Here is a 23,517-nt window from a genome sequence, read left to right as displayed (position 1 = left end):
GCTACCCACCTATGAGAGGAAGCTGTCTGTATTCAGAGTGTGTCTTCTCCCCTTAGTTCATCCTCCCTGAAATGATTCCCGACTCTCACAAAAGAAGGTTTTACTAATATCCTATTCTCCATCCAATTCAATCGACAGTTAAGATTAACTATCACAAGGGGCTAACATCCAAACATACAAGAATATCAACCTATGCAGGAGGAAAAAAATACCTCTTCTAAAGATGGAAAAGGGGGCCTGGAGCGATAGCTTAGCCATTAACAGCACTGGCTGCTCTTGCAGAGGACCCAGGTTCAAGTCCCAGCACCCACGTGGTGGCTAACAACTATCTATAATTCCAGTTCTAGGGGATCCAACACCTTCTTCTGATCTCTGCAGGCACTGCATGACACAAGTGTACTTACACACATACAAGCAATACACTCATACACATAAAATAAAAAGTAATAAGGAAAATATTTTTTAAAATGGACAAAGGACTTGAACATTTCTCAAAAGAAGACAAATAAATAGATGTACATAAAAACATACAGCATATTGAGCTGTAAGAAAGATGCAAATTAAAACCACCATGAGCTATGACCTCACACCTGTTAGCATAGCTATTATCATAAACATGAAGCATCACAAGTTTTGGTGATGATGTGGGGGAAAGGAAAGCCTTATCTACCGTTGACAATAATATAAGTTAGTTATTTTGAAGTAAGAAGTTTCCTGATAAAATTAAAAATAGGAATTCCAGAGTAAAATAGTGGAATAGAAGCTTCTTCTGTGAGACTCCAGGAATGCACAGAGTCAGGGCATCAAAATGAATAATATATTCTAAATAGAAAAAGAAAGGAAGCACATTAGCAAGCAAGAAAGACATGTATAGGACAGAAAAACAATCAGGAAGAAACAGAAAGACAGCACAGAGAAGAGTAGGTGTGTTGGGGTAGGATGCAAAGCTTCAACCACAAATAAGCCAGGTAGGATGGGCAGTCCTAGATGCAGGCGAAACCCATAGTCCTTGCAAGCCTCAAAGTCACTGTGGGGTTTGGTGGGACAGTGAGCACTCCTGTGTGTCAAGCCAGCACGGGAGAAGAAAGCCATTTAGTCACTCCCTACATCTGAGGCACTATGGCCAGGCACCATCTTCAGGGGAGGCATATTGAGATGGAGCTACTCCGCAGACCTGAAGGAAAGGTTTAATCTCCACTCAGGGAGGCTGGGGACAGCCTGTCACTGTGTCTGGGTGGGAGATGCTACAACAAGCGGTCGTAGAGAGGAGGCGGGTTAAGCACAACCCGGTGAGAAGTTTAGGCATCAGGGAGCTTGGGCTCTTGATCAGTGGTCCTGCCCTCTGTGGTAAAGAGGAAACCCTGCTGCCTGAGAACTGCTGTGAAGGCAAGAGCGCCATAGAGAGGCAGGGAGACGCTCCACCCAGGGAGCTGCCTCTCTGGCATGTGTTGTTTGCTGTCTAGCAGAACTGAGCTCTGAATACACATTGCTTCATATTCCCAGTCTCAGTCCTCCAGCAGGGTGGCCTACTACTGGGCAGGATCTGAAAGTTCTGAGACCCACAGATGGAGTGCTGTGCCCCCTCAGCTCACCCTCAAGTACAGATCTCAGTGTTCTGCTTACATCTCTCAGTCTGTCATGTCCTTGGAAATACCCCTTGGCTTGGCTGTTTGTTGCTTGTGCACACACACTGGGGCATTCTGGAGCGAGTGGAACCCAGTCCAGCAGGCAGCTCATGAAACTCACTTGGGCCAGCAGCTGCTCCCAGTACAGAAGAAAGGAAATTTCTAAAGTGAACTCAGCTTAAAGGTGACAACTGACCCTTGACAACCCACTTGCAGCAGCAGTCTAATAGAAACAGCCACAACTCACTACTCCACTTTCCAGACTTGGGAGGTTTCGATTTTAGAAGAACTGGAAAAAGCTTCTGAATTCTTTGTCTTAAAAAAGAAAATTGGGGCTGGAGAGACGGCTCAGTGCTTAAGAGCACTGGCAGTTCTTACAGAGGACCTGGGTTCGATTCCCAACACCCATAGGGCAGCTAACAACCATCCTAACTCCAGTTGCAGGGCATCCGACAACACCCTCATCTGACCTTAGTGGGCATTGCATGACATGGGTGCACTTACATACATGAGGGCAATACACTCATACACATAAAATAAGAATAATAAGTAAACTACAGAAAGAACCCAAAATACAGTTTTCTTCTTACTAGTTTTAGTATTTTTAATGGTGTTTTCTTTTTAAATTCTCATTTTGTTTTGTAATTCCTCCTAACCTGTTCTGTTCCAACAGTATTTCTGCATTTTTCCTTTATGTTTTGTTTTTTGTTTTGCTTTGGTTTTTTAAGAGGGTCTTCCCAGTCTGAGTCCTCCTGGAACATACTGTGTAGACCAGGTGGACCTGGATCTCACAGAGACCTGCCTGTCTCTGTCTCTAGAGGGCTGGGATTAAAGGTGTGAAGCACCATACTTCGCTTTCCTTATTTTTAATTAGGTTTTATATCCTGTTCTAAATGCCTCGTGTAATTTGATGTCTGTCTCCTTCCACAGACTGGGGGAAATGTTCTGCTCTACTTTCATTGAACGAGAACATGAGCAGAAAGGGATCTGAGGCTTATTATTAAAATGCTATGGCTTTAAACCCTAGAAGGACTACGAAACATGCAGGAAAAGCAGACTTACAGCAGAAACCTTGAAAGCCAAGTAATGGAATCAGCCTAAGAGCTCATCAGAGGTGAACATGTGAGGGAAACGTATATATATACATGGTAAAGTATTATTTGGCCATAAAGAATAGTAAAATTGTGTTATTTTCAGAAAGATGAATGGGAATGGAAATCATCATGTTAAGCAAAATAATAGAGACTCAGCATGTTTCTTCTCATATGTAAAATGTAGATTTACAAAAAACACATGAAAATATAAGATTTTTTTTTGTCTTTTTGAAACAGGGTCTCTGTGTAGTCCCAGCTGGCCTGGACTTTCTATGAAGACCAGACCTGCCCCCAACTCAGAGATCGACTTGTCTCTGCCTCCTGAGTGCTGGGATTAAAAGTATGTGCCACCACACGTACCTGATAAGGTAGACTATTTGGGAAGGGGGAGGACATGAGCTGGAGGAGGGAGGAGGACAGGAAAGGGTGAGGACAAACGAAGGTGACCAGCATACATTACACATATGTATGAAAGTATGATAATGAAATCCATTTTTTGTATAATTAACTACATGCTTACCGGGAAAACTACCAGATAATCCAACAATCTTGCTACTGTGTATATACTCAAAGGAACTGAAATCTATGTGCCCTGGTTGTAGCCTGTAGGCAAATATTGAAAAGACAGAAGGTTCAAGGCTCTAATCCCAGCATTCAAGATGAGGCAAGTAGATCACTGTGGGTTTGAGGCCAGCCTGAGCTACATTAAGAGAACAGCATGAGCTACAGAGTAAGATCCTGTTTCAAACAGACAGACAAAACCGAAAATCTATATGCCAAAGAGAAGTCTATACCCCAGTGTTCAGTGCAGCATTGTTCATAAACAGCAACAAATACATCCTTGACAGTGAGACATACACATAGCCAAATATTCTTAGCCTTAAGCATTATAGCAACTTCTGTCATTCCTGACAACCTGACAACTCGAGGACATTATTTTCAGTGAAGTAATCCAGGAACAAAGGGACATTAAGTATCTCTCACTGACTTACGGAATCTGAACTGTTGAAGACAAATAGAAAGGAACAGGGTAATTACAGAATGGAGGGGGGCGGGGGGCAGAGCTAGAGCGCGGACAGGAACAGGAAATGGACAAAGTGCAAGGTTTCAGACAGAAGAAACAGGCTCTGGTGTCTCAGGGGTTGGCACAGTCACTTAACTGGAAATAATATATACTTCAGAATAAGTAGAAGAGAAGGTTTCCATATCACCACAAAGGAACGAGAACCCACAGTGATCTCCTTGCCTCATTTCCTTGTATGTTGGGATTATAGACTTGAGCCATGCCCAGCTAAATGGTACATCCCAGACTAGCCTTGAATTTAACATCATCATGCTTCTGTCTTTTCAACATTTACTTATAGGCCACAACCAGGGCACATAGATTTCAGTTCTTTTGGGTACATACACAGTAGCAGGATCATTTCTTATCATTTCTCACAGTTTGAGGTGATGGATACATTAGCTAGTTTGGTTTAATTTTTCCACCTTGGTACATTTTGAAACACCACAGGAACCTTATACATAGGATGGTGATTATACCAACTAAAATGAAACAAGGGAATGCAAAAGTAGAAGTGTCTGAAGGCACTGTGTCTCAGGAAGACACAAGGACATGCAGAAGGGTGTTGGGAGTGACATTCCCAGATGACCGTGCAGCGTGGCTATACTGGTCTGTTGGATGAGGTCCTGTGCGGCTGGGTCTTTTGAGCTGCAATGGAATGCCCTACGTATGTGTCTCTACATCTGGAATTCCAAAAACAAGCTCTCAGAGGCAAATCTGCCATGAATCTGCTTTGTGATTTGCTCTAAGAGAGATGACTATTTCTCTCAGGTAATTTATGTGTATATATATATATCAAACATTTGTTAGAAAATATAATTCTTTGATAAATTATAGGAGCAGAAATCTCTATTGATCAGCTTACTTTTCAATATATGCTAAAATCTAACACCTGTCACAATACAAGGAGTACCGAAATTCATTCACACAAAATATAAGGTAACATATCAATCCCAAATAGATAGCATTTTTAGTGAGTTAGGCCTATATTATCACAAAACTCAAAGAAGTGTTGGAACAGTTATACAGATAAACCATATTATCAGGCTAGAATGTCCAGATGAGTAATAGGCCATCAAAGTCCACCACTCCATTCAAAGGTCTCTGCTCCCTTGCCCACACCCACAGCACCAGAACTTTTGCCTGTCTTTCTTTGAGAATAAATCTGGAGGTAAGGTGTGGAGTCAAGGGCTAATCACATGATTAAGTGGTTTATATCATATCATCTGTTACTTATGTTTTATATAAAAAATATCATAGCAACAGAAATAATGATAGCTGCATATGTAAAACCTAGCTCTGAGTTATGGGGAAATATATTATAAAATCAATGTACAGAAATCATCACTAGCTAGTACAGGCAAGGGAAATGGGAATTAGAGCACCTCTATGATGATGTCTGATTCCCCTATGATGGGCGTTTGGAAGTTCATGCCAGTCCAGGCCGTGGGGAACTCTGGGATCATCATTTCCAACCAGAATTCTTACCTTATGTTGCTCAAGTTTCCGTTGTATAGTGTTTGCTGTTTCCTCATGGACCTGTTGAATAGCGATCTCCTCTCTCAGGGCCACCTCAGCCCGGTACAGCCAGGCACCTATAGTGCCCAGGGGTGCAGGGAGAGATTTATCCAGCTGTATGTGCCAATCAAAGAGCTGAAATATTTTTTAAAAATGGAACAATAAAAATCTCTAGTATAGAATATAGTTCCCAAAACTTCCCCAAATGAATTTTTAAAAATCCACAAAAAGCTTCAAGAAGGACTGGGGAGGCAGCTCAGAGAGTAGTGCTAGGTGCCCACATAGGCATGAGGCGCTGAGTTCTATCTTCAGAACTCACATAAGAAAGCCAGGTGTGGCAGCACCTGCTTGTCATCCCAGCTCTGAGGAGGTGGAGACAGGCGGATCCCTGAGCTCTGCAGCCAGCCAATCTTACCAAATTAAGGAGTTCCAGTTCTGTGTGAGAACTGCACACATGTGTGCAGCATGTGCATGTGTGTACATGCACACCTCATAGATTAAAGATAAGGAACACAAGATAACTTAATAAATATCATAAAAGCTAGGATCTGGATTCAGAGTTGATGCTTTGAGAATGAAAGGAAATCATAATCACAGTAAATTTTGAGAAAAAATGTATCTTAGACATGTTAGACATGGAAAAATATTGTTAGGATGTCTAAGTGATTTTTGTTCATGGAAATAACTTAGTGACTACCATTTCAGTGCAACTTTTACTTAAATGGAAGGGAAAGATCTTCTGAGATCCCCAAAGAGCACACCAGTAGATATATATTCTAATTGCCAAATGAAAATCCTTCTAAAACCTCCCACACCATCAGAAAAACTAGGAAAAATGAAGACATGAAGACAAATCTTTAAAAATTATTTCTGTAAATCTAAGATTGTTCTTTTAAATTTTTACTTAAGTATTTTGTGTGTGTCTGTGTGTGTGAGAGAGAGAGAGTGAGAGAGAGAGAGAGAAAGAGAGGGAGAGGGAGGGAGAGAGGAAGGGAGGGAGGGAAGGAGGTATGGAGAGAGAGAGAGAGAGAGAGAGAGAGAGAGAGAGAGAGAGACTGACTTACACATGCCACCATGCACCTGTGGCCGTCAGGGGAGGACTTTTCAGGAGCTGCTGTTCTCCTTTTACCCTATTTTGATGCAGGGTCTCTCTTGGTGCAGTGGTGCTGCACACACCAGGTTATCTGGCTTGTGAAGTTCCTAGTGATTCTCCTGTATCTACTTCCTGTCTCTCTGAAGGAGTGCTAGGATTACAGATGTATACATCCAACTTTTTATGTAGGTTCTGGGCATTGAATTTGGGTTGCCAGGCTTAATGTCAAACGCTTTTGCCCACTGGGATTATAGATGTATACCACTGCATCTGGCTCTTTACATGAATTCCTGGGCTTGAACTCAGGTCATTAGGCTTGGGCATGCAGCAAGCCCTCTTATTGGCTGATTCATTCTCCCAGACCAAAAATCTAAGGTGTTTTCATAAACTTTTCTCCATTTCTTCATTTTACCCAATTCTCAAATACCATTTTCTATTCTACAGGAATTTCAGCTTAGAAACTATTCTATGCTTTGATGACATTTGTGAAGAAATGAGATTACTAAATTAAATAACATAAATAGCATTAATAACACTTGTGAAGAAATGAGATTACCAAATAAAATAACATTAAATAACAATAAGTAAGTTCATGTCAAGTAGTTCTGCTAGTGTTAGAACAGGTCCAAAAGTTTGAAATCTTAATGGTTAAGGTTTGATGAAGGATATGTATATGACCTAAACTAGGCAGCCTTTCCTTCAAATCTGTAAATAACCAAATAAGCAGATTGTTTTCATTACAGAGTGTGAACTTAAATGCTGATATGGGAAGGGTGTTAGCTGCTCATGAAACAAGGTTATGGAGTATGAGAAATGGCTGGCTGTCTATTTCAGGAGCTCATCTATGAGAGAAGAATCATCGTTTCTAAACAACTGGGAATCAAGTTTTGTAAGAAGAGAAGGAATCCAGAGGATCTTTCAGGAGTTCAGCCAATGGCTATCACATATAGGAAGGGCAGAGCAGGAAAACAGCTGCTAAAACAAGTAATTCCACCAATGTGCAGTGAAGTGTGACCAGTGGGCAATGGTGCTCCGATAACCAACCCCCCAACCTCAGACCTTGTGCAGTAAAAACTGTGGGCAAAGATGATGACACAGAGTTAGACTAAGTTACATAAACCCCAATGAAATTAACTGTGGGGAACTTACCCTGGAGGACACTCTATCCCAGGATTGTTTTACCAAAGCTTGGTCAAGTGATAATTTACCATCTCTGTGCAGTGGTTGTATTAAATGTTCAACCTGTTTCTTTTTTATTTCGTATTGAACTCTGAAGTGCTTAAATGACTAAAAGAGGAAAAACATCAACAGTAAGACAATGAGCTCCGACAACCAAAGGCAAAGGAAACCACATTTACTAAGCAATAGTCCTTTACATTTAGAGAACACTCTGTATCTAACAGCATCTGTCATTCATCAAGCCTTGACTACGACCTTGACCCTGTGCTAAGTGCTTTCTATATATTGTCCTCTCTGGGTCTGTCTATAAGCACACACAAACATCATTATGTGGGCTAGAAGTTATTTGACAAGCAGCAGAGGCAAGACTGAAATGTAGGAGCAGCTGTAAGGAAAAGTGAAATCATGAGATCTGCAGGTAAATGATAGAACCGGAAAAATGATACTGAGTTCACCCAGGCCAGAAAGACAAATGCTGCATGTTCTCTCAAATGTGGATCCTACAAGTATTTTGTTCTGTATGGTTAACCTGGAGTGCATGTGGAAGCCAGGAACTCGAAATAGACCCCCAAGGGTGGACACATTAAAGGAGGGAGGAGAGTAAAATGCAGGTAAAATGAACGCAGAAAATACTGGGGATGGAAAGGTTCAAGCATGGAAGGGGAAGAGAAAGGAGGAGAGGTATTGGAGGAAGGGGGAGAGGTGTTGGAGGAAGGGGGAGAGGTGGTGTTGGAGGAAGGGGGAGAGGTGTTGCAGGAAGGGGGAGAGGTGTTGCAGGAAGGGGGAGAGGTAGTTTTGGAGGAAGGGGGGAGGTAGTGTTGGAGGGAGGGGGAGAGGTATTGCAGGAAGGGGGAGAGGTGTTGCAGGAAGGCTTAACCAAAATGAAGGGTGAATGAAAAAGCAATATGGAAATCTACAGTCTACCATCCCAAGATACAATCTCAATTAGAGGGACTAGTAGAACATAGGTGATGTGAAAGGGGTTTGGGGATACACTTGGGTTAAAGGTGTAAGAAGAGAAAGGGGGGTTGAGAAGAAGAAAGGACAGGGGGTGGGTTAACCAGAACTAAGGCTACATGAAGAAGTCTTATGGAAATCCAGTGGTTTATAAGCATATACAGAGATATGGATAAATCACAAGTACCCTTCATGAACAGACAATTATGCTTCCAGAAGACATGGGTTATTAAGTAAAAATCTCAGTGCCAGGCACAGGATGCCTCCTTATGGGTTACTGATGAGGGAAGTCCCAGAGGCGGCCAAAACAACATACTTTATTACAGCTGCTCTTGGTTGCCCACCATAACTAGATCATAATAGCCCTCATGCAGAGGACAGAGAAATCAACCTCAGACTGACCAAGAAACTCCTCCTGTGGGCTAGCTTACATAATGCCAGAAGGTTCTATGTAGGCTGCTAGGGGAAAAAAAGACATCGATGGTCTTATTAAATGCTGAAACCTGCATGCTACAATACAGACCTGCTGACAAGATGTGCGCACTGGTGCGACAGTGGCATAATAGTTATGGGGTAAACAGTTTCTTTTTTATTGTATTTGAGGTCTACACCACAGGATGGATTTCATGCCTGGTACTATAAACCTGGTCAAAGGCCCATGACTGGGGAGATCATAGGCCCTAGGGGGGACTCTACTGTTACTGTTTTGCTTAATGATCACACTGTCAAACTACATTCTAAATACTCATGTTTATTATCCATAGACTGGTGCTACTCTCAGCTTTGGTCAGAGAAGCTTCTTTTTCCAATGAATCAAGGTTAATGTAGAGACTCATAACTGGTCAAAGTGCCAAGTGTAAATAACTAAGTGCACAGCTATGGGTGTGTCATCTGCACCAAGTTCCCATCATTCAAAACTCAAGAAAATCAGGGAAAGAGAGGGCATAAAGAATGTAAGAGCCAGCGGATGGGGAGGACAGTGTGAAATTCTGACTTCTGGACATTACGTGGCTGTTTCTCACATCAATACACAACAGCTGTGGTTACCTATACAAGATCTGCACAAGATCAAGCCAGTCAAAATTCCAGCACAGATGGAGACAGGGTCCCTGAGGCCTCACCCCTAGCTAAGAAGGTATTGGCAGTTAATGGCTACTGAGGGAACAAGAACCATTTCTTTGGATACATGGACACTGGTAGCCTGTCCTTGCCCCAGTGGCTGGCCATACACTTATGCACAAATGGGTATCACTAATTAGACTCATGAGCTTACTAATAACAATAGTAACAAAAAAAAAGAGAACAGAAGTTAAAAGAGCAACTGGGGGAGGATCATTAGGCAGAGTTGGAGAGAAGTAATAGTGAATGGCTTGTATAAATGTATAAAAACTTCAAAGAAGAAAAATGTTTAAAAATAAAAATAAATTTTAATTTCTTCCATATGCTTACCAGGAAAGCACATTAAGTAAGAATATAAATCTATAATAATTACCAAAATATTTGTTTTACAAAGAAATACAATTTGTAAGATTGCATATATCAAAAAATTCTGAACTAAACATACCTAGATTTATGTTCAAGTAAGCCTATATAAACAGATTTACTTTAGGAGACCTTATTTACGTGACAACCTTTCAATTTTATGGCATAACATTATTAATAGTTTAATTTTATTACATAAAATTATTAAGTATGCCATAGATTATTTAAAATGTTTATCATATAGACCTAACCATAGGCTTGATACAACTATAAAAATCGTTATTTTGAAGATGTACATTTTATATAAAATTAGAAATCCACAAATATGTTCCTAGTATAACTATGAATTGAAAATAACCAGTAAAATATACAATTATGCTTCAGAAGAGAAGACCCACAGAATCTAGCAGATTCTAAAAAGAACTTCAACTTTATAAACATGCAATTCACTTGAAGAACACTAGGGGGAGATGATGAACACAAATTTTTCATACACTGTCTCTTCTTTTCCCTCTAAGTCAACGTAGTTGAGATAGCAAAATATAAAATCAACATTTAATTTTGTGCCATGGAATTCTGTGTGTGGAAAAACTAGGGACACATTAGTTCTGCTGAGCTGAATTAGGAGAAAACACTGATTTCCCTGGTTTCGGACTTCAGGTGGCTGTAAACGTGCTCAGCGCTGACCTTCATTTCTGGTGCAGAGTCTTTCTGTTTCCTCTTTTCTCTAACCCTGCCTACCTGGTTCTGCTTCAGTGCTCAGAATTTAGTTTTTGCTACAAGTAAAACTTACCAATGAACAAAATAATATATCACTCTGCCCTTAGAGCTCGACTCTCAGTTTGCTGGCTTCATCATTTTATAATGGCGCTCATCCCAGAAAGTTTTATTTTGGGGAAAACAAGATTATACTGTTTCAAAGCAAAAGAGAACATGGAAACTTGGCACATATTTATTGCTTTGCCAAGTTCAAAAAATATAACAATGACGGCATGGTCATCTGAATTTAGGGATATTTGAGCCATTGTATAAGATCATACATTAATGGTTTTTTGTGCCTACCATGTTGAATCTCTCTCTTCAATGGTACCTTTTTGCTAACAAAAAATGACCGAAATAAAACAGAGCGGAATATGCCACACAATTGTTGAGAATGTTACATTTCACGTGCCCGTCAAAATGAAGGGGAATTTGAAACAGGAGGAAAATGACATGGCCTGGGAAAAGTCACAACTTTTAATTTAATTTAATTTAATTTAATTTAAATTCAAATTTTAACTAGTAAAAACCTGCTATAAGCCTATCTCAAAAGTGAACTCTGGCAGCACATTCCTGACACTGAAAGGAGCCAGGACACACACCTCCAGCCTCAACTGGAACACAGAAGTGTTAAACTCCGCAGCTCACAGCAGAAACTGACGCCTCCAACAGACCCCTTTCAGATTCTCAAGCTGCAATTTTTTTATTCAATTCAGCTTATTTTATAGCATTTTCTTTTCTCTCAAGTCAACTATTTATTTTAATAGATTTTTATGTGCGGTGACATCTATGAACCCAAAAGTTCTATGAAAACAATGACGATGTTTTTCTTTTGAGCTCTCAACAAGCTCTTCAAAAATGCTGACACCTTAGAGCTCCACTGCCTGTGAGCATAATGCAATTAAATTGACCTCTTTAGATAGAATTAGAATTGTTCTCTTCATACTTGACTGATGCACATTCATTATTTAAAGACTTTTCTCACTGATACAACTTGAAAGTTTAAATGTAGATTACATGACATAAATATTACCCATAAAAAGCTTTTGAAAAATTAAAATCTCTTTTCCAAACTTGCCTGATATTTGTCTTGCAGATTTGACTCTGTCATCTGTGCCCTTGTCAAATCTCTCTCAAATTGTTCTATCCAAACTTTTGTTTCCTTCAGAATTAGTCTGTCTTCTCTCTGGAAACCAGGAAACATTACAATTTTATTAGTAATTCTAAATTTAATTTCTGGATATACTTACTACTTAGGATATTGCTCTTGCCGCTGAATTTTTGTTTGTTTGTTTGTTTACTGTGTTCTGGAGTGTAAGAAGCAAAATTGAGTCTGGGGTGGTGGCACACACCTTTAATCCCAGCACTCGGGAGACAGAGGCAGGCGGATCTTTGTGAGTTCAAGGCTAGCCTGGTCTACATAGTAAGTTCCAGGCCAGCTGGGGCTAGAGGGAGACCCTGTCTCAAAAAGACCAAAAAAAAAAAAATTTCTTGTTGATTACTGAAATTATCTGCTTCCATTCCCTCCCCCAAAACCAAGGAAAGTTAGTGTGTCTAAAGTTAGAGCACTAAGTTCATAAGGAAAATCTCAAAACAGAACTTGCATCTAAAAAATACTTAGAGTAGTAGTATGAATAAAAACATTGACCTGTGGGTTGCTTCCCAATCCAAGGTCATGATTAAACTCTAAATGGGATAAATTTTGTCTGAATTTAAGGAGTTGTCATCAACATCATAATGTTAGACAAATCACACATATCACTGTTTTAGATCTTCAGTATGATAAGCTCCAAGTATACAGAAAACACACAAATCCTTGCAGTGTGATTCCTGTAAGAAATTTACCAAGCCATCTGCTGAACCTGTATGCTGTGTTCATTCGTTTACATACCTGTTTCTACAAATAAAAGCAGGACCCATTCTAGCACCAACTTAGAGAAAATTCTAATTTTTCATTAGGATTTCATTTCTTATAGGAATTCCAAGGTAAACGTGAATGTATTTAACGTGATTGGGGAAGGGGATTCCAAATAGCTTTCAACCACAACATCTCCCTGGCTTGCCCCACCATCTGAAGACACATCATCCCTATGTTTGGGGCGATAACTTGAGGTCTGCTTATGTTACACACCCAGGAGAAACAGGTACAAGTGCTGACGTGATCATCTGTGGCTGGTCCCACTGCCTGTCTCCCAGAGGTGGCTGTATTTTGCCTGAACATTTATTTCCCCCTTTTTTTCTGAGACAGTCTCTGAGAAGCTTTCCTGATCTACAAGTCTCAGTTAGGAGTTTCTCCCCTAGGCCAGTACCTCTCAACATTTAACATGCACCACAATTTCCTGGAGGGCTTGTGACAACCCAGATGGCTGAGCTCATACCCAGACTTCTTAGGTCAATAGATGTGGGGCAAGACCCAAGAATTTCTATCACTGATAAATGTGCAGGTGAATATGAGGCTGCTGGTCTACCAGGGCGACACAGACAGAACATTTCTCTATCAACCTGCAGCAGCCTAGTGCCTGCCATTATCTGTGTCTTTAACTGTGTGTGCGCATGCACACACGTGCGCGCGCGTGCGCGCGCACACACACACACACACACACACACACACACACACACACAGAGATCTGTCCAATATGATTTTATCTCCAGTGGTTAATGCAGTGCCTGGCACTTAGCATCACTCAACAGATGACTATGGAACAGTAATTAACTGGTAACATGGTTAATAAGAAAAATAACTAGAATGGGGTCCAGACCCTGCAAAGCCTCAGCTCTTCCCAAGATGCTTTTTTGAATGAGCAGGTGAATGTAATCTAAGTAATCTAAGTACACATTTAATTATTGGTTGACTCTCATGAACAAAAACAAACTAATAATGTATACTTATGATCTCAGAGGAAAATTGCCCCAGCGTTCCAGACATCAGAGATCAAAGTGGCAACTAAGTCTTCACAACCTTTCTCACAGTGAGCAGGACAAGTTTATCATCAACTTCTGCTACTGATACCACTTGGGACTGTCCCCCAAAGCAGCTGTTTGCTAGTAGCTAAAATCCCTTCACCAAATCATTGAATTATGTTCTTTTTAATTTTATTTGTTATTTTTATTTGATGTGTATGTGTGTATTGCCTGCTTGCAGGTAAGTGCACCTGTGTTGTGCAATGCCTGCAGAGATCAGAAGAGGCTGTTGGATCCCCTGAGAGTGGAGTTACAGGCAGTTGTTAGCTGTCGTGTGGGTGCTGGGATTTGAAACTGGGTCTTCTGCAAGAACAGCCTGTATTCTTAACTGCTGAGCCATCTCTCCAGTCCATGAATTATGTTCTTAAAATGACTTTATTAGAATCCATTTAGCAAATGACTTTGTCATGTTAGGAGGGGGTCAAACTATTTGTAAAAGGTAATATAGCTACTGTTATATTTACACTCAACATTTCCCTATTTAAGAGGAAAAGGAAATTAAAAACAATATTTCTCATAACTAACCCATTGGTTGAATGAGTTTTTCTCAACAGGTAACTTCCACAAGCATTTAGAAAATGTGGGATCTATTTGTTTACAGAAGGAGGAACTCAGTACCAAGCAACTAAACTATGACCATTTCATCCCCTTTGTTCTCTCTCTCTCTCTCTCTCTCTCTCTCATACACACACACACACACAAACCCCACAAACACAAAGGCACCTTTATATTTTATGCCACATTTAATTATACACAAACCTATGCTTCATGAAGCATGAAATGGAATTAATTTAATATTTGACATGAAATCAGTTATTTCTAATTTTCTATTCCACTGTTACCACCAAGTCTATAGCATTGACAGATGTCCAGTCCTGGACCTAGCTATAGTATAATGAAAGGAAAACCTAAGGAGAGTTTACATATTCAACCACTTGAACATTTAAAACATTTATTCTATAAATATTTATGAGCATCTATCATATGTATGAACTTTGCTAAACCACGTGACCAAAGCTGAGCAGAAGACACGTAAAGAAGGAACTCATGCTGAGCAACTTGAATCATTACGTTTCAATGGTTTTCTGCTTAACATTTTAAGCTATAGTTATTTCACTTGATTTTTACCTTTCCATGTCATATTTCAAAACAACCCAGTTATTACAAATATATTTCTATTAGTGCTATTAAGTGTTAAGAACATAGATACCATCTTGAAATTAAAAGTTAGTGGGTAAGTTCATGGGAGTAATTTAGATTGGCACTGATGTTTAATTGCACATATGAACATTATCTATAGCAAGTAAAGGGATTAACCTGGTGGAGATAGTAGAAGGAAGCTATGCATAAGGAAAAGTACATGCAAAGGAATGCCTAGCAAGTGAAAGGATAAAGAACGTTTGAAACACTCATTCAAGATGATTTAAATCTTACCTTACAATTTTGGATAGAATTTGCAAAAGATGGAAAAACTGGAAATATTTCCTAACAATATGAAAAGATAATACATAGACACATAATGTAAATCAGGAACAAAATTATACAGGAAAGCTTAAAATCATTGGAGATGCATCTGTCTGTGGACAGACAATTATTTAAAGGACATAGTTGCTTTGAAATGTTTCCATAACTTCTACTTTGCCAATGTAGTTATCTGGAAAATTTCATACTTTTATTTGAAATTGAAATGGTCATATGTGGCAATACATAATTTGTAAATATGTTTAAAAATGACATTAAATTTTCTGAAGGTGGATTGTGTAAGAAAATATCATAAGGGCTCATATTTTTATAACTACACTTCAGGATACACATTTTGCTGTCAGTCATAGTTACGAGTGTGCTGCACTTCTGGGAGAAAATAATATTATGAGCTAAAAAAATAACTGGAAGTTTACTAGATTAGTGAATGAGCCAGCAGGTCTATTTTATTAATTTATGACAATACAAATTACTCAAGGAATATCTTGAATTAAAAGTTTTTTCATTTGTTTAACTGGTTGAAGAAGTCATGATAAATATGTATTTCTAGAGCTGGAGATATGACTCAGTGGTTAAGAGCACTTTCTGCTCTTCTAGAGGGCTGGGGTGGAGGTTGGATGGTTCCCAGCACCCACATGGTGGCCAACAATCATCCCTAACTCCAATTCCAGGGAATCTGGTGCCCTCTTCTGAAATCTGTGGGTATCAGGTACACACATGGTGCACTCACATAGATGCAGGAAAAACATTCACACACAAAAACAAAAAAAAATTAATAGAAACCAAATGTTTTTCCAGCAAGGAAATTATATATGGATAACACATTTTATATCTATATGTATATATATACATATATATACACACATTTTATTTCATGAGCATGTGTGTGAATGCATGTGTGTGGTTCCTTCCTTCCATCATGTGGATCCCAGGGATTCAACGAAGGTAGTCAGGTTTAGCAGCACGTACCTTCACCCACTGAGCAATCTCCCAGCCCAGGAAATTATATTTTAAGTGGTACCCATAAAATATTTCATTTACATTGTCATAGAAGGGATAGAAATATCAATACACAAAAGTAAGACTGTTAGATATGTTTTTTAGTTTGGTCTTTTTGAGACAGGGTCTCCCTGTAGCCCCAGCTGGCCTGGAACTCACTACGTAGACCAGGCTGGTCTTGAACTCACAGAGATCCACCTGCCTCTGCCTCCCAAGTGCTGGCCTTAAAGATGTGCGCCACCATGCCTGGTGATGCAATGTTTTTAAAAAGCAGACTAAGAAATTTATTAAGATCTGTGCATAAAAATACTATTTCAAAGGTACAGCATCAGGAATTTTTTTTTTTTTTGGTCTTTTTGAAACAGGGTCTCCCTGTAGCCCAGATGTCCTGGAACTCACTATGTAGACCAGGCTGGCCTTGAACTCACAGAGATCCACCTGCCTCTGCCTTCTGAGTGCTGGGATTAAAGGTGTGTACCACCACACCTGACTAGGAAATATTTTTTAAAGGAATCAAAATTTGTTTCCCAGTTGATTTTTCATCTCTTAGCAATGAAGACTCTTCAATGAGGTGTATTAAAAAGCCTGTGTCCTCTGTGTGTGTGTGTGAGTGTGTGGTGTGTGGTGTATGTGTCCTGTGTGTGTGTGTGTGTGTGTGTGTGTGTGTGTATGTGGTGTATGGTGTATGTGTCCTCTGTGTATGTGTGCGGTTTATATGTATCATGTGGTGTGTGTGATATGTATGTTATATGTATGTATCATGTGGTGTGTGTGTATGTGTGATTTCTCATCTCCAAGTATTTTTGACTTAAATTATTGCTCATGAGCATTAACTAAAGTATTTCCTTTTTCTGTCAGATGTCTCCAGCCACAAAGTTTTCTCATCTGGGAAAATAGTTAATGCCACAGAAATTATCACAGTAAAAACTGAAAAGCCAGGTCCTGTACGAATCCATCCGTAGACATTTTAGATAGGAAAACAAGATGGCAATCTGTGAGGTATGGGGTGAATCTAGTATCTGAAAATAAAATTTCTCATCCTCACAGCAACCCACAAGTTCATATTTAATGTCAAAACCCAGAATGCCCCAAATGACTACGGAGCAGTTGCAGGGATCTACACTAGGAGGTTCATGGTCTTCAGTCCAGTCTTTCCTGTGCTTCTTAGGAACACTTGCTTTCTAATTACCAACAAACTGCTCTAACAGCCAATCTCTTTGCCTGAACACTGGAAGGAAACAGCATGAGAGGTCTTCCTCAAATTACAGTTTTAAGAAGCTAACATGATTGTACCAACTACTACATTAACTTGACCCAAGATCACCATGAAGTGTGGTATCTTCGCCTCCCTCCATTCTTTCATGAAGCTACTGGTTTCCCCTACTAGTGATACCTGAGTACTTAGAAAGCTGTCTGACTTTTTCTTGGGCCTGTTTCAAAGGCTTTATTTTTCAGTCATTTAAAGATGTTTGCTTTTAATTTTTTTTTTCCTTTACAATCTCAAACAGCTCCAAAACTACACTTGAGATCAAGCATTGGAGACCAGATTGGCACATTTTGAAAATTCTTTCATTTCTCTGTGACTGTTCTGCCTTATAATAAAATGTGAATTTAATAGTTCCCCATTATTCTGTACTTTTAAAATCTGCAATACAATTTCCAAAGTATCAGAACATTATATCCACTGTTGTCATAGTCTAAGAAATAAGGCATCCGCTGTGCTGACAAGAATGTGAAATGGGACAGGCTTTCTACATAGAAACCTGAACAAGAGCTTAAAAAGCATCATTAACTTAAAATTAGAGTAGAAATTCCATTTCTATAAAACAATCTTGTAAGAAAGTTTTATCACAGAATGTTTAAAACAACATTATTTGTAATGGAAAATTAGAAATGTATAGTACTTAAGTTGTATAAATAAATTTCTGTACATACATATAATGATGTAATAGTTCTTCATAGTATTAACAGAAAAAATGATAAAATTTATGTATGCAATAATTTTATTTTCTAAAATACTGTGAGTCTACATATACATAAAACATTACGAATTAATACTAACCTATTAATTTAGCTTTTGTTTCCTAGGATAAGGTCTATCTAGGATGTCAAATAAAAATAATTTTCTTTTTGCCTAAGTTTTTAAATTTTATGACGATGAATATGTGTCATTTGAGGATGTTGAAAAATGAAAACGTTATTTAAACTATTGAAAGCCAAAAGGCTAATCACAGCGAGTAATTAGAAACTGTATACATGATGCCTTACTCCCCTGTTTGCTATAAATAGATTCAATAAACTTAAAAGTCTAGATTTCTTCAGAGCAGGTGGAACAGGGAACTTGAGATCTGTGTGCACACTGACAATCTTGATGTGTTTAAAATTACTTGTACACTCAGATGACTGAAGTGTTTCCTAAACTGTACCACTCCTCAATTTCAGCTTGGTGGTAGCATTTATTAGTGGCAGTGCTCGGGCTAGGGTACCTGCCATGTGAACCAGAGAAAAGTTTTCTTCTAATCCCATCCCATCTGCTTATATCTATTCCTTACTCCACTGTAATTATTTTTACTCAGCTGCTCTCATATTAAAATGCACTCCAAATTTGCTTCCTAAAATCAGTGTGCATAAAAATGTGTGTTCCCATCATGGAGCAATTATCAATACCTACAGAAATCAAATGCTTACATCATTCTCTTGCCCATCCGTGCCCACATTGTGGATGTCTGGGTAATGCGTTAGAAACTGGGCTACATAGGTCATAATGGACTTTTCATCTGGTTTGTCTACATCAACATCTGGAAAAACAAAAATCGAATGTGAATATATTAATTAGCATTACTTAGATTTTATTAGTACAAGTTTTGAAATGTAACTTCACCAAAAACAGTTGTCTAAATACACATCGGGAAAATAGAATTACAATTTAGAACAATTAGTCTGGATGTACAGGGGTGGGAATTTTGTCACTAAGGAAAGAGATGTTTTAAACAAAGAGATCTCAGGAAAGCAGTATGTAGTCTATTGTACCCCTAAAGGTTTAAACATTCAAATTGGCTAAAGAGCTTTTGAAGAGTTTCTATGAGGGAAATAAAAGATCTGATATTTGAGATGGACTCATATTTGGGCAGCCCCAGTTTCCGATCATCAAATAGAGTTTCTGGACTAAGGAATAGGAAAAGACTTAATTTCAAACTTGGAAACTGTGCTGGATAACTTCAGTTGTCAACTTGACACACCTGGGAAGAGGGGCCCTCAACTGGGGAATTTCCTCTATTGGATTGGCCTATGGCCATGTCTGTAGGGCATCTTCTTGATTGATGAGTGATGTGGATGAGCCCAGCCCACTGTGGGCAGTGCAACCCCTAGATAGGGGGTCCTGGGATGTATAAGAAAGCAGGCTGAGCACAGGCCAGCGGAGCAAGCCAGTAAGCATTCCTCCATGGTCTCTGTTTCAGCTCCTGCCTCCAGGCTCCTGTCCTGAGTTTCTGCCCTGGCTTCCCTCAGTGATGAACTATGATCAGGATGTGCAAAGCCAAATAAACCCTTTCCTTCCCAAGTTGTTTTTTGGTCAGAATGTTTTATCATAGCAAAAGAAAATAAGTAGGACAGAAATGTTCCGGCTTTCCTTCATCCTCTAAGTCGATGACTGAAGTCTGGCTTCCCCCTTGATTTTCTTGTGCCAAAACAAGAAAGTCCGTGCCCATGCTGGTAAACGTTGGATTGGGCCCGAAGCAAGAACCTAACTCAGCAGAGGATTTCCATGTGCCTCCCATCTCAGAGGGAACCACCCAAGTCTCTTATTTTCTATTGGAAATATAAAGGAATCTTTGTAGAGCTACAAGTTCATTCTGAAATCTTATTTTTCAAAAATTTGCTTTCACCATATGTTTACATTTATACATTAATGAATATAATTCTATAATTGCCAAACCAAATAAGAAATTACCTATAGCACTTGAAAAATTCACTTTGATGTTTTTATTTCACCATAATAAGCAACTTACTCATTATTAAAGTTTATTAAAGGTATCAGAAATGTCTTTTAAAGGCTTGAAAGGGTTAATTATTTCTAAACCATCTTAAAATTGTCTTTTCAATAATGTGAGAAACAGCTGGAATGATAAATCTTAATCAAACATTTGGGCAATTTTGCTGATTGACACCAAAGCACTGGACAGTTACCAACATTGCCAAATGCGGCCCATTTTGTAAAGATGTAATCTTTCATTTCTAATTCTTCCAGATTTGGGGGTTATAGAGAGTAGTTCTTTTAACCTGTCACAGCCCCTCTCTCTCATACATGCTGTGTGAAAACCTCCTTTCAACAGGGCATCTTAAGTTCACTTCACCAGGCTGATCTGCCAACAGCAAAGAGCTGTTGGGAGCACTGATACCATAATTTGTCCCTAAATAGTGTAGCAAATATTTATCCAGAAGAAACTGGTGCAGAAGTCTATTCTGTACTTCTTCAGCTTCCTGTTCCCTAATAGAGTCCTAAAGGTCATGTGATGTGCAGGTTTTGTATACACAGACATGCTATGGTCAGGCACACAGCCGTCATGGGTTCTTCCACATACCTTCGGGATCAAGCAGTCTTGGGATGCCCAGTTGTATTTCAGCAATAGTGAAAGCATCCTCCAGATTTTCTCTGTTAGATCTGCCTTTCACCTTCTCCAAGTCCACCAGCTCAGGTCGGATGGCATGGATAACTGAGTGAAAGGCAAGCCCACTTCTCCAACTCCGCCCAAAGTCCTTCACTTCTATTCCGATCTGCCTTAATGTGATAAACAGAGGAAAATGTCACACCCTGAACAGACACAAGCACTTTCTTCAAGGTCTCATACAGAACCGGATCATTTTCACCAGTGATGTGCTACAGCAATTAAAATATTGAGAGCATTAGAAGATGTCAAGTTTGTAATTGTGTGGTTTTTCTTTCCTTTCTTTTTCTTCCCTTCCCTCTTTTCCTTCTCATTTTGTCTCTTTTCTTCTGTTTTGTGTGTTTGAGGGTCTTATTATGTAGTCCAGCCTGGCCTCTGATAATCCTCCTGCCTCAGACTCCTGAAATGTTTGGATGACAGGTGCATGCACCATGCACGGCTTATATTTATTCTTTTCTATATGATATTTTTCAGTGGTTGTGATGACCAATTAAAAGTACTTTTATACTTTTTTAGAGGAAAATGGAACTAGATAAAAATATGTGACCAAATTTCAAAAAGGGAAAACTACATACCAAATGTAATAACTATATTTTTTCAAGAAACCCCTAACATACCTATAGTGATAAATAACACCTCACACATTTATAATGGTTCTAACAGACTAAGATAATGTGACTTAGTCACGTCAAATGTACAGAACGAAGAAAGACAAATCAATGCAGTTGTATATGCAAATGAAGCCTCCTATGTAAATAAATACAGTCATATATGCAAATCAATTCAATTGCATATTCAAATGATGCAGCCAGGAATGCAAGTCAATGCAACCACATATGCAAATGAATGCAGCCACAGGTGCAAAGTGCTCACCAAGTAGTTTCTACTCCACACAAGTCCAGATGATAACTCCAATTACTCCACCAATTAAACTGTTTTCAAACTCTCTTTTTGGAATTTTCCTGAGAAATTCTTGGTGGCAAAACTTTGTTCTTTAGTGGTGTATGGGATTCATTCAAAGACACTTACAATAAAGCCGTTCAAGCTGGTAATAACATTTTATTGTGAAAACAGATGCAACACAAGATTATGTATAACTTATCAGTTATAAAGGGAGTTCCAAAAAGAGAGTGACAGTGATGACAGTGTGAGCATCAGCGGTGCCTGTGGTCAGGTGTAGAAACTTTCAGCAGGATCACTTCAGAAACACAGCAGATAAAATTGTCTGGGCACTTATTTTCTAAAATTTAGTCTCAATGGGCTGGTGAGATGGCTCAGCTGGGAAAGCCTGCTATGCAAGCCTGATGACCTGAGTTTGATCCTCAGACCCAACATGGTGGAAAACGACAGCCAATTCCCAAGAGCTGTTCTTTGATTACACACACACACACACACACACAATCAATCAATCAATCAATGTAAAAAGTTAGTTTCATTAACTTCCTAATTATTTCTACATGAAGCAGAAACATAATGAGTTTTTAATCAGGTTCTCAAATTTTCCATGAAAAATACAATCTGGCATTCTCATGAGTAACTTGGTAGGTGCTCTCAAATCTTATCTTGAACTCAGTTTGGACCCAATGTTGTCTTTGTAAAAAAAATATGTTAAAGCTGTCTCAAGATTTCAGTAATAGCAGCCTTGAATTTCCCCTCAACTCATTGGGAACTTCTATCTTCCTGGCAGTTTGTACGTAGTTTTATTTTCAGCGGACCACTGATTCCTCCCACGTTCTGTCCCTGTTGTCTGTTCATTAACATACCTCTTCCTACTTTCCTACTTGTGTTTGCCCACATTTCTTCACGTAAAACATTCCCATCTCTTTAAGGGACTTCAAATTAGTTTTTCATAAAACAAGGTGGAGGGATAAACAAGCAAGCTAATGAATATTCACCATATAATTAGCTTTTCCAGATTTTCTTGAACTTAGAATATTTCCAATTACAGCATAGATAGTTTTCGTAAACACTATCTTATAATAATTTTTAAATGTTTCAGTGTATTTTCTGTCTTCTCTATTCATTGAAAAGAACAGCCAGTGGATGTGTACATATATGAAGACACGTACACACTGTCTCATCAGATCAAAGCAGTAGGTGAATCATCTAAAAACATTTTAGTTTCAGCTAAAACTTCTCACTATGAATTTTATACCCAAACAAAAGGAAAACTCAGAAATACATCGTTCAAGAAGTGGGTTTTTCCGACCTGTATGTTATAATTACCATGAATTACTTTGCCTTAATTTGGATGTACACATCTTCATTAGTTTATTTTATAAATTTCTTCCATAAAATATAGTCATTCTTAGTTGACAACAGGCACGCAAACAACTTCATGCTTTTCCTTCTGATAATGTTTATTGGTACAGTATGAATCTGGTTTTAAAAATTGAGATACTATTTTGCTTTATTAAAAGGGGATTTTCCCTGTCTTTCCAAGTATTTTTTAAACATTTACAAAGACAATAAATGTGTTCTGACAATTAGTCTGGTGATTGTGATTATAGGGTTCCACACACGATAATTTTAGGAATACTTGTCATTCATAGACTGATATGGGTATGGAATCTAAGGTTATCTCTCTACATCAGGTAAGAGATTGCTTGAAAAGCAAGGAAGGATAGTGTGAAAGGCAGTT

At 38.9% G+C, this 23,517-nt stretch overlaps 1 protein-coding gene across 2 annotated transcripts in view; it reads right to left on the bottom strand.

Moving 5' to 3' along the window:
- Positions 1-23,517, bottom strand: part of LOC103751349 (nesprin-1) — a 183,654-nt gene that overhangs the window by 49,282 nt on the left and 110,855 nt on the right. Inside the window, exons 9-14 of one of the 2 annotated variants that reach the window (XM_008854738.3) lie at positions 20,793-20,989; positions 18,901-19,010; positions 15,166-15,216; positions 11,849-11,956; positions 7,543-7,680; positions 5,271-5,435 (exon numbers count right to left, since the gene is read on the bottom strand). In XM_008854738.3, coding sequence (XP_008852960.1) covers positions 5,271-5,435; positions 7,543-7,680; positions 11,849-11,956; positions 15,166-15,216; positions 18,901-19,010; positions 20,793-20,989 — 769 coding nt within the window. The remainder of the gene's footprint in view (positions 1-5,270; positions 5,436-7,542; positions 7,681-11,848; positions 11,957-15,165; positions 15,217-18,900; positions 19,011-20,792; positions 20,990-23,517) is intronic. The other variant, XM_008854739.3, reaches the window with a different exon arrangement.

Source organism: Nannospalax galili, unplaced genomic scaffold (genome assembly GCF_000622305.1).
Source record: "Nannospalax galili isolate Female #2095 unplaced genomic scaffold, S.galili_v1.0 scaffold1087, whole genome shotgun sequence".
Lineage (NCBI taxonomy): Eukaryota > Metazoa > Chordata > Mammalia > Rodentia > Spalacidae > Nannospalax > Nannospalax galili.
The sequence above is the reverse complement of the archived record's forward strand: the minus strand, read 5'-3'. Positions and strand labels throughout refer to the sequence as shown.